Source organism: Cuculus canorus, chromosome 14, assembly GCF_017976375.1.
Source record: "Cuculus canorus isolate bCucCan1 chromosome 14, bCucCan1.pri, whole genome shotgun sequence".
In the NCBI taxonomy this organism is placed as follows: domain Eukaryota; kingdom Metazoa; phylum Chordata; class Aves; order Cuculiformes; family Cuculidae; genus Cuculus; species Cuculus canorus.
In genome coordinates, this window is record NC_071414.1 from 1,253,754 (window position 1) to 1,270,413 (window position 16,660).

The window sequence follows — 16,660 nt, forward strand, 5'->3', positions numbered from 1 at the left end:
GGAAAAGGGAAAGATAGAATGCGGTGGGAGAGTAAGGAAGACAAGAAAGTAGACAACGAAAACGTTGCACAGAGAAAAGGAAAAAGAAAGACAGACGGAAAGAAAGAAATCTATGGAAGGAAAAGGACGGCGGGGTCGGTGGCATGGAGCATGCGAGGCTTGGGAGAAGAAAGAAAGGATAAAGGAGATTACTGGGACGCACCGACATTACCTGTATCCGGTGAATGGAGATGGTTCCTAACAGCCTCGCTTTAGGTCGGAGTCCAGCGACCCGTAATTAGCGATAGTTTCCCGTAATTATCGCTGATGGCTCTGCCTTTGATCATCTCCACAGCGGCGCCGGAGGCGACTGTCGAGCAGTGAGTGGAGATAAAGAAGAGAGAAAGATGGAATGGGAAGGGACAGGGAGAGAAGACTCGGGGGCTGCAGGGCAAGAAGGAACAGGAGAAGGAAAAGAAGAGACGGAACAGAAGAAAGAAGAGAGTAGAAGGAGAAGAATAATGTAGAAAAGGGAACGGAAGAAGAGAGTAGAAAGAAGAAAGGGAGAGAACAGACTAAATGAGAAGGAAGAAAGAGGAAGAAGGAAAGGAGGGAAAAAACGGGAGAGCGGAGTGCAGGCGAGCGGTGGGCGCGGGGCTGGTGCGAGGCTTGTGAGCAGCACACGGTGTCGCTGCAGGCTGAGCCCCGGCGGGGGCGGTCGGGGCGGCGCAGAGCCCGGCTGTGAGCGCGGGGGGGCGGCGCGGGGCGGGCAGGAGAGGAGAGGCGGTCGGGGCTTGCGGGCGGCGGCGGGAGCCGTGCGGGGCCCGGGCGGGCGGCGGCGGCGGCTATGATGGGCGCGTGTTGGGGGCCGGCGGTGCGGGTGCTGGTGCTGCAGGCGGCGTGGGCGCTGGTCGGCGGTCAGGTGCGCTACTCGGTGCCGGAGGAAGCGAAGGTGGGGACGGTGGTGGGGCGTGTGGCGCAGGAGCTGGGCCTGGAGGCGGGCGAGGCGGAGGCGCGGCGGCTGCGGCTGGTGGCGCAGGGCCGGCGGGCGAGCGTGGAGGTGAGCGGGGCGAGCGGGGCGCTGGTGGTGAGCGGGCGGCTGGACCGGGAGGAGCTGTGCGGGAAGAGCGCGCCCTGCGCCCTGCGCCTGGAGGTGCTGCTCGAGCGGCCGCTGCGCGTCTTCCACGTGGAGCTGGAGGTCACCGACATCAACGACAACGCCCCGCTCTTCCCCGCCGCCCGCAAGAACCTCAGCATCCCCGAATTAAACACCGTGCCGGGGTCCCGTTTCCCGCTGGAGGGCGCGTCGGATGCGGATATCGGAACGAACGCGCAGCTCTCCTACACTCTCAGCCCCAGCGAGTACTTTTCTTTGGATTTGCGGAAAAATGAGGAAGACAGTGAGTTTTTATTCCTGGTGCTCGCCAAACCTCTGGACCGTGAGACGGAGCCCGTGCACCGTTTGTTGCTGACGGCGAGTGACGGGGGCCGTCCGTCTCTGTCGGGCACGATGGAGCTGGTGATCTCGGTGCTGGACGCGAACGACAACGCGCCCCAGTTCAACCAATCAGTGTATAAAGTGCAGCTGCCGGAGAATGCGGAACGTGGTACTTTAGTGATCAGACTAAATGCCACGGATTTGGATGAGGGAACAAACGGAAATATCTCGTATTCTCTGCAGCACTTGTTCCCTAAGGGTGGAAGAAACGTTTTCGGGATCGATGCTCAGAGCGGCGAGATCCGTCTGAGGGGTGACTTGGACTTTGAGGACGTTGGTCTCTATCGCCTGCAAGTGGATGCGGGAGATGAGGGCAGTCCCCCACTGTCGGGCCACTGCAAGGTGGTGTTGGAGGTTTTGGACGAGAACGACAACGCGCCCGAGGTGCGGGTGACGTCGCTGTCGGTGCCGGTGCCGGAGGACGCGTCGGTGGGGACGGTGGTGGCGGTGCTGAGCGTGTGGGACCGTGACTCGGGGTCGAACGGTCGCGTGCGTTGCTCGGTGTGGCCGGCGAGTCCGTTCGGTCTGGTGTCGTCGGTGTCGGGGTCGTACTCGCTGGTGGTGCGTGAGGCGCTGGACCGGGAGCGCGTGTCGGAGTACGAGGTGGAGGTGCGTGCGGAGGACGGCGGGGCGCCGGCACTGGTCGGGAGCAGGCGGGTGCGGGTGCCGGTGGAGGACGTGAACGACAACGCGCCGGCGTTCGCGCAGGCTGTGTACACTGTGCTGGCGCGGGAGAACAATGCGGCGGGGGCGGAGCTGGCGCGGGTGCAGGCGCGGGACCCGGACGAGGCGGGCAACGGTCGCGTTCGGTACTCGTTGTGGGAGGGCGGCGTCGGAGCCGCGGGGGCGGTCGGGGGAGTGATTTCGGCGTCGAGCTACGTGTCGGTGGAGGCGGAGAGCGGTCGCGTGTGGGCGCTGCGTCCGCTGGACTACGAGGAGGTGCAGGTGCTGGAGTTCGAGGTGCGTGCGGTGGACGCGGGGGAGCCGTCGCTGTGCGGCAACGCGACGGTGCAGGTGTGGGTGTTGGACGAGAACGACAACGCGCCGTCGCTGCTGCCGGCCGCGGGCGTCGGGGCGGGCGCCGGGGCGTCGGGCCGGTCGTCGTCGGTCTGGGAGTCGGTGTCGGGAGAGTCGTCGGGTTCGCTGTGGGCGTGGGCGGCGTGGGGGACGCCGGCGGGGCAGGTGGTGGCCAAGATCCGCGCGGTGGACGCGGACTCGGGCTACAACGCGTGGCTGCGCTACGAGGTGTGGGAGCCGCGGGGGAAGGGCCCGTTCCGCGTGGGGCTGTACAGCGGCGAGGTGAGCACGGCGCGGGCGCTGGAGGAGGCGGACGGCCCGCGGCAGAGGCTGGTGATCGTGGTGCGGGACCACGGCGAGCCGGCGCGCTCGGCCACGGCCACGCTGAGCGTGTCGCTGGGGGAGGGCGGCGAGGCGGCGTCGGCGTCGTCGGGCGCGGGGTCGTCGGGGCCGGGGCTGCGGGCGTCGTCGGGCGCGGAGGGTGGCTCATCGTCCTTGTCGTCCTTGTCGTCGTTGTCGTCGTCGACGAACGCGTGGCTGGTGGCGGCCATCTGCGCGGTGTCGGGGCTGTTGGTGGTGGCGGTGGTGCTGTGCGGAGCGTGGCGGTGGGCGCCGCGGGCGGGCGCGCTGTCGGGGCGCGGGCCGGCGACGCTGGTGTGCGCCAGCCAAGTGGGGAGCTGGTCGTACTCGCAGCGGCAGAGCCGGAGCCTGTGCGTGGCGGAGGGCGCGGGCAAGAGCGACCTGATGGTGTTCAGCCCCAACTGCCCGCCGCCGCCCGCCGCCGCGGCCAAGGAGACGCAGCCGGAGCCGCCCGCTCTGCTGGACACGGTCAGTGCTGCTCCCTCTCTGGCCTCTCGCCCCGCCCCCCGACGGCCCCGGCCCCTTCTGTCCCTTGTTTCCGTTGTTTCCCCGGGTGTGGGCAGGCGCTTGTGGGAAGCAGGCTGAGCTCTCGGGGTCTGCTTGACAGCTTGTTCTCCCGTACAATAAAATCGCTGCTGTCAGGGATGAGAGGTGCAACACCATTGGTTTTCAAGATACTGTTGCTGGTGTGTAGTATTTACAGCCGAGCTTGCTTCAGGGGTGCAAGATGTGTAGGCTGTGTTGGTGACTGTCCTCACAGCACTCTACTTCGTTCTCACTGTCGCTGATTGCAGCCCGCACTGGCAGTCAGTGTGTTTTTTTCCTTCTTTATCTACTTTTCCCATGTTTGTTTTCCAAGTACATGGTAGCTGTGTTCAGTCTTTTGATGTGTTCAGAGAGAGGAGCGGAGCCAAGTTCTGTGTTAAAAACACTTCGCCCTAGAAACCCAACACTAAATGCTTCTGCAGAGTAGATGCCATGGTCACACTCTTTTCACCGCCATTTGGTTATTCTCTCACAGCATGGATTTGGTTCCTGTTGCCTTTATAGTTTTCCTGACCTGTATAAATAATATTGCTCCATGATGCAGAACATCTCCATTGCGGAATGCCGAATGCAGAAGAGAATATGAAGAGAATGTGGCAGTGGCACTGAGTAAGGCCATGTCCTGATGAAAAGGGTGATCGTGAGCAGTGGAAAGGCTTGTGTGTAGGAGCTGGAAATCCTTGGGAAACCATGAAAGTGCTGGGGGTGGAAAAAGTATGCATGTACAGGCCAAAATGTGCACAGCACCTCAGTTCCGGTTTTCTCTGTTCCGATTTCTCCCACCCACCTGATACGTTGAGTGCTTCTGTGTGTCACCATTTACTGATGTATGACTTTGAACAAAATCCGTGTGGACAGGTCTAAGAGCTGTCACAGCTCCAATCAGAGGCTCTGTGAGAACTATCAATGTAATGTGCAGCTCTGTAGAGTTTCCACCTGACGTGACTGAATAGGTATAAAGTATTGTGGTTGAAGTTCAGGCATCTGGAAGGAATCTGCCAAACATTGTGTGGCTTGGTATCCATGCAGATGTTCTTTGTGCTGATCCTGAGGGAAGGAGAGGATGTATGATGACCTGGGTCATGGTCAGCATGTTGTTTCGATCTGGGGAATCTTGCTGCTGTAGAGCAATATCCAGGTGTTGTGATAGTGATGCTGCTCATGGCATTGATCAGGGCCTGTTCCTGTGTCATGGGGATGGTGACTGTAGAAGAGAAAAGTCTTGCGTGACAGAAATGATACTGGGTGGAACGTGGTCTCTGTCATTGAGGAAGAAATGGAGAATAACCGCTAAGGTTTAGATTTTATTTCTTGTAGTGTTTCTGTCATGGTTTTGCTCCAGGTAGCAAGTAGGTACTACAAGGCCACTTGCTGACTTCTCCCCTTCCCCTTGCCTGCTGGAATGTGGAGGAGAACAGGAAAGAAAAATGAATAACTCGTGGATTAGGATAAAGACATATTAACACAACAGCAAAGGAAGAGATAACTAATAACATAATAACGACAGAAGAACATACAAACTAATACTGCACAGTGCAAGTGTTTTCTAAGTGGGTAGCTCTTCAGCCTTCCACGCTTGTGTAGTGTATCATTGTGTAATGGCTGTGCATCTCCAGTAGCTTCCAGAGCCATTGAAGTTGCTGTGAAGTTTCTTTGCTCCTCCTCTGTTGGGGTTTATAAGTGGATGCAATGAGGAGGTAGGTTTAATCGGTTTGTGCTTGATGTCTCCTACTCGTGCGCTTGCACCACTGGCCTCAGTAGAGATGATCTGTCCCCTTTTTATGCTTAGCTCACATACGTGCTGGAATAGCCCAGCTCCTTCAGAGCAGCCCAGCTCTGGATTATCTGTGCTTCATTTTCTCCCACCCAATTGATAGCCTGAGTGCCCTCGCACTTCATCATTTGGTCTGGTCCTCTTGCAAAACACAATCCATGTGGCCTGAGATCAGAGGTGTCACATCTCTGCTGACAGGATCTGTAAGCTCTCTACCATGCTTCTTTGTGGTGTTTGGAGCTGGGGTGGCTGAAAAGGTACAAAACATTCAGGATGAAGTTCAGGGAAGAGTCTGCAAGAGTTCACATGTCTTTGCATCCCTCCAGATGTTCCTTGTGCCAATGGTGAGGGAAGGTGAGAATATGTGAAGGCCTGGGTCACGGACAGAGTGGGTTTTCTTGTTGGGGCACATCCTTGTGGTCGAAGAATGAGTGGATATTATTGCAGCGATCCCATGATTATTATGGATTAGGCCTGTGTCACGTGGAGGATGACGTTGAGCAGCGAAGAGTGTTCCCTGAGGAAATGGAGATGTAGTACATAGGGTGGACTGAGAAGAACTGTGGTGCTGCTCATGGCATTGATCAGGGCCTGTTCATGTGTCATGGGGAGGGTGATTTGCAGAGGAGAACGTCTTCCCTGATGGTAATTAAAATCCTGGGTGGAACATGGTCTATGTCATCAGGGAAGAGCTTTGGAATGACCACTAAGCTTTATGTCTCATTTCCCATAGGGTCTCTGGCATGGTTTTGTTCCAGATAGCAACTAGGTAACAAAAGACTATTTGCTCACTCTTCCCCTTTCGTCCTGGAATGTTCAGGAGAATGGGAAAGAGAAATGTATAACTCGTGGGTTGGGATAAAGACAATTTAACCAAGCAGCAAAGGAAGAACAAAATAATAACATCAATGATGGTAGAAGAATATACAAACTCAATATTGCACAGTGCGAGTGTGTTGTAAGTGGGTCGCTCTTCAACCTTCAGTCATTGTGTAGTATGTGGGCATCTCTAGTAGCTTCCAGAGCCATTGAAGTTTCTGTGATGGTTCTGTGCTCCTCCTCAGGTTGTGTTTGTATGTGGATGTGATGAGCAGAAGGGTCTAATCTGTTTGTGCTTGATGTCCCCTACTTGCGCCCTTGCACCGCTGGCCTCTGTAGAGATGAATGTGTCCCCTTGTTATGCTTTGCTCACATATGTGCTCGAATAGCCCCGAACCTTCAGAGCAGCCCAGCTCTGGATATTCTGTGGTAAGAATTCTCCCACTGAGTTGATACCCTGAGTGACCTTTTGCTTCATCATTTGGTCTGGTTCTCTTGTGAAAGACAATCCATGTGGGCTGAGATCAGAAGTGTCACAGCTCTACTGACAGAAGCTGTAAGCTTTCTTCCATGCTTCTTTGTGGTGTTTGGAGCTGGGATGGCTGTAAAGGCACAAAACAATTCAGGGTGAAGTTCAGGGAAAAGTCTGCCCAACACTGTGTGTCTTTACATCCCCCCAGATGTTCTTTGTGCCATTGATGAGGGAAGGTAAGAGTTTGTGAAGGCCTGGGTCATGGACAGAGTGGGTTTTCTTGTTGGGGCATGTTCTTGTGGTGGAACGATGACTGGATATTATTGCAGATATCCTCTGCATGGTCTGGATTAGGGCCTTTGTTACATGGAGAATGATGTTTTGCACAACGTGTCTTCCCTGAGGAAATGGAGATGTTGTGCAGAACATGGCCTCTGTAATTGGTGAAGAACTGGAGAATATCTATTTAGCTGAATATATCAATCCCCAGGGCTTGTGATAGATGTATCCAATAGAAAACCTTGAGAAGAAGGAGAAGATGCCTAGTGCAGAGAGTTATTTGCCTGCTGTCTTCTCAGGATCTCTGGAAGTTCTGCATACCTTAAAGAGCTGTTTTCCTTTGTGGTGTTACCACTTGTGAAGACATCAGCCACACATGCCTTTAAATACTTGGTTTTGGGTTGGAATGATGTCACTCATAAAGAAACCTTTAAGAAGTTTGTCAGTACTTGGTGATTGCTCCCTTTCTGGACTTTTGCCCTCCACCCCAAATATCTTGGCTTCCTTCTGGCCCCTGGGTCCATTGTTTCCCACGGTCTGAGCATGTGCTTTTGGGAACCGGGGTTTTGTTCCACCACAAGGCCACTTTCTCACTCCCCCCCTTCCCGTTGCCTGTTGGAATGTAGAGGAGAATGGGAAAGAAGAATGGGAGAATGGGAAAGAGGAAAGAAGAATGGGAGAATGGGAAAGAAGAAACTCGTGGGTTGCGATAAAGACAGTTTAATAGAACAGCAAAGAAACAGAAAAATAACAATAATAATGATTGAAAAATATACAAAATTATTAATACACTGTGCAAATGCATTGTAATTGGGTAGCACTTCAGCTTTCAGTTGTTGTATAGTGGGTAGGCATCTCTAGTAGCTTCCAGAGCCATTGAAGTTGCTGTGATGGTTCCTTGCTCCTCCTCAGGTGGGGTTTGTAATTGGATGTGAGGAGAAGTTGATCTTAATCTGTTTGTGCTTGATGTCCCTTACCTGTGCACTTGCACCACTGGCCTCACTAGACATGATGTGTCCCTTTGTCATGCTTAGCTCGCATACATGCTCGAACAGCCCAGATCCTTCAGCGCAGCCTTGCTTTGAGTTTTGTGTAGTACAAGTTCTCCCACAAAGGTCACATTGGTAGTGCTGTTGCCCTTCATAATTTGCCATGGTTTTCTTGCAAAACTTGAATCCATGTGGCCTGAGATTGGAGCTGTCACAGCTCTACTGATAGAATCTGTAAGATCTCTACCATGCGTCTTTGTGAAGTTTGAAGCTGGGATGGCTGTAAAGGCATAAAACATTCAGGGTGAAGTTCAGGGAAGAGTCTGCCAGACACTGTGTGTCTTTACATCCCTCCAGATGTTCTTTGTGCCATTGATGAGGGGAGGTAGGAGTTTGTGAAGGCCTGGGTCATGGACAGAGTGGGTTTTCTCGTTCGGGCATGTTCTGGTGATAGAATAACGTCTGGATATTATTGCAGGGATCTCCTGGCTGGTCTGGATTAGGGCCTGTGTCATGTGGAGGATGACGCTGAGCAGGGAGGAGTCTTCCCCAAGGAAATGGAGATGTACAGAACGTGGACAGTGTAACTGGTGAATAAGTGGAGAATATCTCCTTAGCTGGACATATGCTTGAGCAGGACTTGGGGTGGACATTTCCAGTAGAAAGCCTTCGGGAAAATGCCTAGTGCGGAGAGTTGTTTGCCTGCTGTCTTCTCAGGATCTCTGGAGTTCTGCGTGTCTCAGAGAGCTGTTTTTCTTTGTGATTTTACTGCTTGTGAAGACATCAGCCACATATCCCTTTAATCCCTTGGTTTTAAGGTGGAATGTTGTCAGTCAAAGACAAATCTTAATGAATATTTTCACTGCTGCTGAGATTCTCCAACCCTCACCTTGGATACCTTTCTGCTCTTGGTCTTGCTAGGGAAGGAGCAGAAGTGCTCTTTATACTCAAGTTGCCGGGAAACCTTGCATTTCAATACCGTGTCCTGGATGCCTTTACTTTTCTTCTTTAGTCTTAGCAAAAACTCCTACCCCTTTGGGTTTTCCTTCTCTCTGCTTGGCAATATCTTGTTAATACTGGATGAGCTGCAGAGGTCAGAGTTTTGGCAGCTGTGAGGTTGCAGAGGTTTGGGCGTCTGGCCATCATTGTTGGCTTTTCCCCTCTCTGGAGCTGAGGCTGATGTTGAGAGAATGTCCTTAGCTTTCATGGCTGCCTCTTGCTTCCCTTGTGGTAGAAGATCCTAAGGGATCACGACACACTGTTCGGTGATTTCAAAGCTTTTGGAGAATGACAGTAATGTCTTTCTGCCCAGTTTCACTAGAAATCATGGATAATGTTAAGGGAAAATATCTCTTGGACCCAATTTTGCTGTCCTGAAACTGTTCCCTTTTCTGAAGAAGCAGCCAGGGATACTACAGGTAAGTCAATGATACCTAAAGAGGGTGAATTTGAGAGATGGATGTGCTTTTGTTCCTGTTTTGTTCTGTTATCTTCATGTTGGATCAATGGAGTGCTGCCTTGATTGTCGTGCATGTAGGTGTGGGCCAGCAAAGCCCCACTGCCTGCTCTCATTCCATTCCTGCTGCTTCCAGGAATCCTGTGAGGTGATGGCAGAAGGACAGATGGGAGAGGGACTCCAGTGACTTTCTCGGAGTGGATACATTGAGCATCGCTGGGATGATCTCATCCAAAATTCCGTGGCTTTCCCGTTGTCTCTTTTGTTTGGCTGAGTGCAGTGTGGCTCCTGCTGATGGAAGAGAGAATTATTCCGTGAGGACTAATGCTCCTGGGCACCGAGGTTCTGGCTGTGATGTGCCGGCAGTGCGTGCCTGCCCACAGGAAGAAACGAGAGCTTGACATTTGGTGTGCAGGTGGAAGGAACGTGCTCTGCCTCAAGGTGTCTGAAGTTTGGGAGCTGTGGGTACCCCGTGCTTTTTTATCCTTGCCGGAGGATTGATGTGTTGATGTGTGATAGGTGTGATTTCGCAACTGAAATATCCCCCATGTGTTGTCTGGACTTTTTGGAGTGTGTTTTATTAAACGTCCAGATGGCTGGAGCTTGGTCTTGTACTTGTGTGAGTGGTGGGTTCTGTTGTGGTGTAGCAGAGCTTTGCCATGTGATGGCCTTGCTCTGATATTTTCTGTGTCCCTGAGAGGCCTGGAGGCTGAAGATCTTGGCTTTCTTTCAAAAGGGAAGGAGTGGTGCGGCAGCAGTTTGTCTTGCCTAGACTGGAGGACAGGAGAAAAGTTGTTTCCCTTGCGGGGAGGTGGAATGCAGTAGGGAAGAAGAATGAAAGCTCTTGCCGAAGGGCACGTCCGTGCTTCATGTCAAACGTGTTGCAGACATGTAAAATACATTGGTGGAGGCCGAAAGGAAAGAAGAGACAAGTGTGGAAGCAGAAGTAAAGGGGAAGTAAAAGTCGGGCAGGGTCACAAAAGGAGGGAGAAGGTGAAAAATACAAAAGAAAGAGAAATGAGGAAGAAAAGCAGGGACTGCAAGGAAAATGCAAACAAGGAAGAAACAAAGAAGGAAGGAAAAGAAAGGAAGGCATGAAGAGCTGTTAGAGGAGATTCTGAGCTTCACTTCGCTTATAAAGTGAATGTAGTTGAGGATCTCGGCATCCTTGGCACTCTGGGCCGGTGTGCAAGGCTTGATGGAAAGTGGTGACGAAGTGGAAGGATACGGCCGTTCTGCATGGCGGGTGTGATGGAATCCTAGAGAAAGTGTGGTGCATCGAAAACAGAGATAAAAATGGAAGAAGTGGAAGAAAAGGGTTAGGGTAGAAGAGGTAAGAGGAGAGGAACAATAAAGTGAAAGAAAATGAAACGCGAACGAAGCAAACGATGTGGAGAAAGATGGAGGGATAAACGATTTTACTGCAACGGCACGGAAACAGAGAAGTGAGGGACTGGAGAGGTAACGGGAAAAGAAAAAGAGAAAACAAGCAAAGAAACTAAAAATCAAAACGGAAAAATTACTAAGAAAGTAATTACAGAAGGAAGATGAGAAAGGAGAGAAAGAAAGGAAGAAACGATAAAGGAAAAGACCAGAGTGCAGAGAGGTTTTTTACAGTCGCTGAATGGACTTGGTCCTTAATAGCCTCCCTTTTGTTCAGAGTATCAATAATTAGCGCTGCTGCTCCGTAATTAGCACCTACGGCTGGGACTTTGACGGTCTTTGGCGCGGCGCCGAAGGGGACTGGGGAGCTGCCAGGGGGGTGAAGAAGAAAGAAGGATGGAAGGAAAAGGGAAAGGGGAGTGAAGACTCATGGACGGCAGGGCAACAAAGAAGGAGGAGAAAGAAAAAGGGGAAGAGAGAATGCGGTGGGAGAGTAAGGAAGACAAGAAAGTAGACAACGAAAACGTTGCACAGAGAAATGGAAAAAGAAAGACAGACGGAAAGAAAGAAATCTATGGAAGGAAAAGGACGGCGGGGTCGGTGGCATGGAGCGTTCGAGGCTTTCTAGAAGAAAGAAAGGATAAAGGAGATTACTGGGACGCACCGACATTACCTGTATCCGGTGAATGGAGATGGTTCCTAACAGCCTCGCTCTTAGGGCGGAGTCCAGCGACCCGTAATTAGCGATAGTGCCCCGTAATTATCGCTGATGGCTCCGTCTTTAATCATGTCCACAGCGGCGCCGGAGGCGACTGTCGAGCAGTGAGTGGAGATAAAGAAGAGAGAAAGATGGAATGGGAAGGGACAGGGAGAGAAGCCTCGGGGGCTGCAGGGCAAGAAGGAACAGGAGAAGGAAAAGAAGAGACGGAACAGAATAAAGAAGAGAGTAGAAGGAGAATAATGTAGAAAAGGGAACGGAAGAAGAAGAGAGTAGAAAGGAGAAAGGGAGAGAACAGACTAAATGAGAAGGAAGAAAGAGGAAGAAGGAAAGAAGGGAAAAAGTGGGAGAGCGGAGCGCAGGCGAGCGGTGGGCGCGGGGCTGGTGCGAGGCTTGTGAGCAGCACACGGTGTCGCTGCAGGCTGAGCCCCGGCGGGGGCGGTCGGGGCGGCGCAGAGCCCGGCTGTGAGCGCGGGGGGGCGGCGCGGGGCGGGCAGGAGAGGAGAGGCGGTCGGGGCTTGCGGGCGGCGGCGGGAGCCGTGCGGGGCCCGGGCGGGCGGCGGCGGCGGCTATGATGGGCGCGTGTTGGGGGCCGGCGGTGCGGGTGCTGGTGCTGCAGGCGGCGTGGGCGCTGGTCGGCGGTCAGGTGCGCTACTCGGTGCCGGAGGAAGCGAAGGTGGGGACGGTGGTGGGGCGTGTGGCGCAGGAGCTGGGCCTGGAGGCGGGCGAGGCGGAGGCGCGGCGGCTGCGGCTGGTGGCGCAGGGCCGGCGGGCGAGCGTGGAGGTGAGCGGGGCGAGCGGGGCGCTGGTGGTGAGCGGGCGGCTGGACCGGGAGGAGCTGTGCGGGAAGAGCGCGCCCTGCGCCCTGCGCCTGGAGGTGCTGCTCGAGCGGCCGCTGCGCGTCTTCCACGTGGAGCTGGAGGTCACCGACATCAACGACAACGCCCCGCTCTTCCCCGCCGCCCGCAAGAACCTCAGCATCGCGGAGCTGTCTCTGCCGGGGTCTCGTTTCCCGCTGGAGGGCGCGTCGGATGCGGATATCGGAGCGAACGCGCAGCTCTCCTACACTCTCAGCCCGAGCGAACATTTTGGAATAGAAGAGGAGAACAGTAATTCGCGAAGTAAATCCCTTTTCCTGGTGCTCACGAAACCTCTGGACCGTGAGACTGAGCCCGTGCACCGATTGTTGCTGACGGCGAGTGACGGGGGCCGTCCGTCTCTGTCGGGCACGATGGAGCTGGTGATCTCGGTGCTGGACGCGAACGACAACGCGCCCCAGTTCAACCAGTCGGTGTACAATGTCCATTTGCCCGAAAGTGCCTTAGAAGGGACACTGGTGGCTCGAGTGAATGCCACGGATTCGGACGAGGGTATAAATCGAGAAGTGATTTATGAAATTGTTACTATTGTTCCTCCTTCGGCTTCTGATGTCTTCAGCCTCGATGCTAAAAGCGGTGAGATCCGACTGACGGGCGGTCTGGACTTTGAGAACGTTCCTTTTTTTGTCCTACACGTTGAGGCGACAGACAAGGGGACGCCTCCGCTGTCGGGTCACTGCGAAGTGGTGTTGGAGGTTTTGGACGAGAACGACAACGCGCCCGAGGTGCGGGTGACGTCGCTGTCGGTGCCGGTGCCGGAGGACGCGTCGGTGGGGACGGTGGTGGCGGTGCTGAGCGTGTGGGACCGTGACTCGGGGTCGAACGGTCGCGTGCGTTGCTCGGTGTGGCCGGCGAGTCCGTTCGGTCTGGTGTCGTCGGTGTCGGGGTCGTACTCGCTGGTGGTGCGTGAGGCGCTGGACCGGGAGCGCGTGTCGGAGTACGAGGTGGAGGTGCGTGCGGAGGACGGCGGGGCGCCGGCACTGGTCGGGAGCAGGCGGGTGCGGGTGCCGGTGGAGGACGTGAACGACAACGCGCCGGCGTTCGCGCAGGCTGTGTACACTGTGCTGGCGCGGGAGAACAATGCGGCGGGGGCGGAGCTGGCGCGGGTGCAGGCGCGGGACCCGGACGAGGCGGGCAACGGTCGCGTTCGGTACTCGTTGTGGGAGGGCGGCGTCGGAGCCGCGGGGGCGGTCGGGGGAGTGATTTCGGCGTCGAGCTACGTGTCGGTGGAGGCGGAGAGCGGTCGCGTGTGGGCGCTGCGTCCGCTGGACTACGAGGAGGTGCAGGTGCTGGAGTTCGAGGTGCGTGCGGTGGACGCGGGGGAGCCGTCGCTGTGCGGCAACGCGACGGTGCAGGTGTGGGTGTTGGACGAGAACGACAACGCGCCGTCGCTGCTGCCGGCCGCGGGCGTCGGGGCGGGCGCCGGGGCGTCGGGCCGGTCGTCGTCGGTCTGGGAGTCGGTGTCGGGAGAGTCGTCGGGTTCGCTGTGGGCGTGGGCGGCGTGGGGGACGCCGGCGGGGCAGGTGGTGGCCAAGATCCGCGCGGTGGACGCGGACTCGGGCTACAACGCGTGGCTGCGCTACGAGGTGTGGGAGCCGCGGGGGAAGGGCCCGTTCCGCGTGGGGCTGTACAGCGGCGAGGTGAGCACGGCGCGGGCGCTGGAGGAGGCGGACGGCCCGCGGCAGAGGCTGGTGATCGTGGTGCGGGACCACGGCGAGCCGGCGCGCTCGGCCACGGCCACGCTGAGCGTGTCGCTGGGGGAGGGCGGCGAGGCGGCGTCGGCGTCGTCGGGCGCGGGGTCGTCGGGGCCGGGGCTGCGGGCGTCGTCGGGCGCGGAGGGTGGCTCGTCGTCCTTGTCGTCCTTGTCGTCCTTGTCGTCGTCGACGAACGCGTGGCTGGTGGCGGCCATCTGCGCGGTGTCGGGGCTGTTGGTGGTGGCGGTGGTGCTGTGCGGAGCGTGGCGGTGGGCGCCGCGGGCGGGCGCGCTGTCGGGGCGCGGGCCGGCGACGCTGGTGTGCGCCAGCCAAGTGGGGAGCTGGTCGTACTCGCAGCGGCAGAGCCGGAGCCTGTGCGTGGCGGAGGGCGCGGGCAAGAGCGACCTGATGGTGTTCAGCCCCAACTGCCCGCCGCCGCCCGCCGCCGCGGCCAAGGAGACGCAGCCGGAGCCGCCCGCTCTGCTGGACACGGTCAGTGCTGCTCCCTCTCTGGCCTCTCGCCCCGCCCCCCGACGGCCCCGGCCCCTTCTGTCCCTTGTTTCCGTTGTTTCCCCGGGTGTGGGCAGGCGCTTGTGGGAAGCAGGCTGAGCTCTCGGGGTCTGCTTGACAGCTTGTTCTCCCGTAGAATAAAATCGCTGCTGTCAGGGATGAGAGGTGCAACACCATTGGTTTTCGAGATACAGCCGAGCTTGCTTCAGGGGTGCAAGGTGTATTGGCTGTGTTGTTGACTGTCCTCACAGCACTTTTCTTCCTTCTTGCCGTTGCTGATTGCAGCCCGCACTGACAGTCAATGTGTTTTCTTCCTTCTTTATGTGCGTTTCCCATGTTCATTTTCCAAGTACATGGTAGCTGTGTTCAGTCTTTTGATGTGTTCAGGCAGAGAAGCAGAGCCAAGTTCTGTGTTAAAAACACTTCACCTTAGGAACCCAACGCCTACTGCTTCTGCAGAGTAGATGTCATGGGTCACATTCTTTTCACCACCATTTGGTTATTCTCTCACAGCATGGATTCAGTTCCTGTTGCCTTTAAAGTTGTCCTGACCTGTATAAATAATATTGCCCCCAGCTGCACAACATCTCCATTGCGGGTTGCCGTATGCAGAGGAGAGTGCGAAGTGAATGTGGCGGTGGCACTGAGCAGGGCCATGTCCTGATATGAAGTGTGATCGTTAGCAGTGGAAAGGCTTGTGTGTAGGAGCTGGAAATCCTTGGGAAACCATGAAGGTACTGGGGGTGGAAAACGAATGCATATACAGGCCAAAATGTGCACAGCTGATCAGTTCTGGTTTTCTGTGGTACAAATTCTCCCACCCAGCAGATATGATGAGTGCTTCTCTGCATCAGAATTTACTGATGTATGCTCTAAGAACGAAATCCGTATGGACTGGTTTAAGATCTGTCACAGCTCCAATCAGAGGCTCTGTGAGAACTATCATATAATGAGCACCTCTGTACTACAGTGTTTCCACCTGGCAGGACTGCATAAGTATGAGGTATGGAGGTTGAATTTCGGGCTTCTGGGAGGAGTCTGCCAAACACTGTGTGGCTTGGCATCCATGCAGATGTTCTTTGTGCTGATCCTGAGGGAAGGGGAGGATGTATGATGACCTGGGTCATGGTCAGCACGTTGTTTAGATCTGGGGAATATTGCTGCTGTGGAGCAATGTCCTGGTGTTGTGAGAGTGATGCTGCTCGTGGCATTGATCAGGGCCTGTTCCTGTGTCATGGGGAGGGTGACTTGCAGAGGAGAAAAGGTTTGCCTGATGGAAATAATGATACCGGGTGGAACGTGGTCTGTGTCATTGAGGAAGAAATGGAGAATAACCGCTAATGTGTAGATTTTATTTGCTATAGTGTGTCTGTCATGGTTTTGGTAAAATTTCTGCCACCCAATTGGAATCCTGAGGGTCCTTGTGTTTCATCATTTGCCGTGGTTCTCTTGCAAAACACAATCATGTGGCCTGAGATCAGAGGTGGCACAGCTCTACTGACAGAATCTGTAAAATCACTGACATGCATCTTTGTGGTGTTTGGACCTGGGGTGGCTGAAAAGGTACAAAACATTCAGGGTGAAGTTCAGGGAAGAGTCTGCCAGACATCGTATGTCTTTGCATCCCTCCAGATGTTCCTTGTGCCAATGGTGAGGGAAGGTAAGAGTATGTGAAGGCCTGGGTCATGGACAGAGTGAGTTTTCTTGTTGGGGCACGTTCTTGTGGTGGAAGAATGAGTGGATATTATGGCAGAGATCTCTTGATTGGTCTGGATAAGGGCCTGTGTCACGTGAAGGATGACGTTGAGCAGGGACGCGTCTTCCCTGAGGAAATGGAGATGTTGTACAGAATGTGGACTGTGAAGAACTGGAGAGTATCTGCTTAGCTGGACATATCATTCCCCAGAGGTTGTGATAGACGTTTCCAATAAAAAAACCTTGGAAAGATGCCCAGCACAGAGTTGTTTGCCTGGGGTCTTCTCAGGATCTCTAGAATTTCTGCATATCTTAGGTAGCTGTTTTTCTCTGTGCTGTTACTGCTTGTGAAGACATCAGCCACACATGCCTTTAATCTGTTGGTTTTGAGGTGGAATATTATGAGTCAGAGAGAAACCTTTATGAATTTTGTCACTGCTGCTAGGATTCTCTGACCCTCTCCTTGGTTATCTTTCTGCTCTTGGTCTTGCTAGGCTGGGGCTGGAGTGCTCTCTGTATCCAAGTTGCTGGAAAATCTTGTGTTTCAATGCCATCCCCTAGGTTCATTTGATTTTCTTCTTTAGTCTTAGCAA

General features: G+C 54.8%; 2 protein-coding genes across 2 annotated transcripts; both read left to right on the forward strand.

The window, feature by feature from the left end:
* The first annotated feature begins 761 nt into the window (after positions 1–761).
* On the forward strand, positions 762–9,505 carry LOC128853678 (protocadherin alpha-6-like). The gene is made up of 2 exons (XM_054080039.1): positions 762–3,322; positions 9,326–9,505. Exons 1-2 carry the CDS (start codon positions 827–829, stop codon positions 9,374–9,376), a joined length of 2,547 nt encoding a protein of 848 aa, XP_053936014.1. The 5' UTR covers positions 762–826; the 3' UTR covers positions 9,377–9,505.
* Positions 9,506–11,864: 2,359 nt separating this feature from the next.
* LOC104061483 (protocadherin alpha-6-like) lies at positions 11,865–14,471 on the forward strand. Its single transcript, XM_009563430.2, has one exon. It carries the CDS (start codon positions 11,865–11,867, stop codon positions 14,469–14,471), a length of 2,607 nt encoding a protein of 868 aa, XP_009561725.2.
* The last annotated feature ends 2,189 nt before the right edge of the window (positions 14,472–16,660 follow it).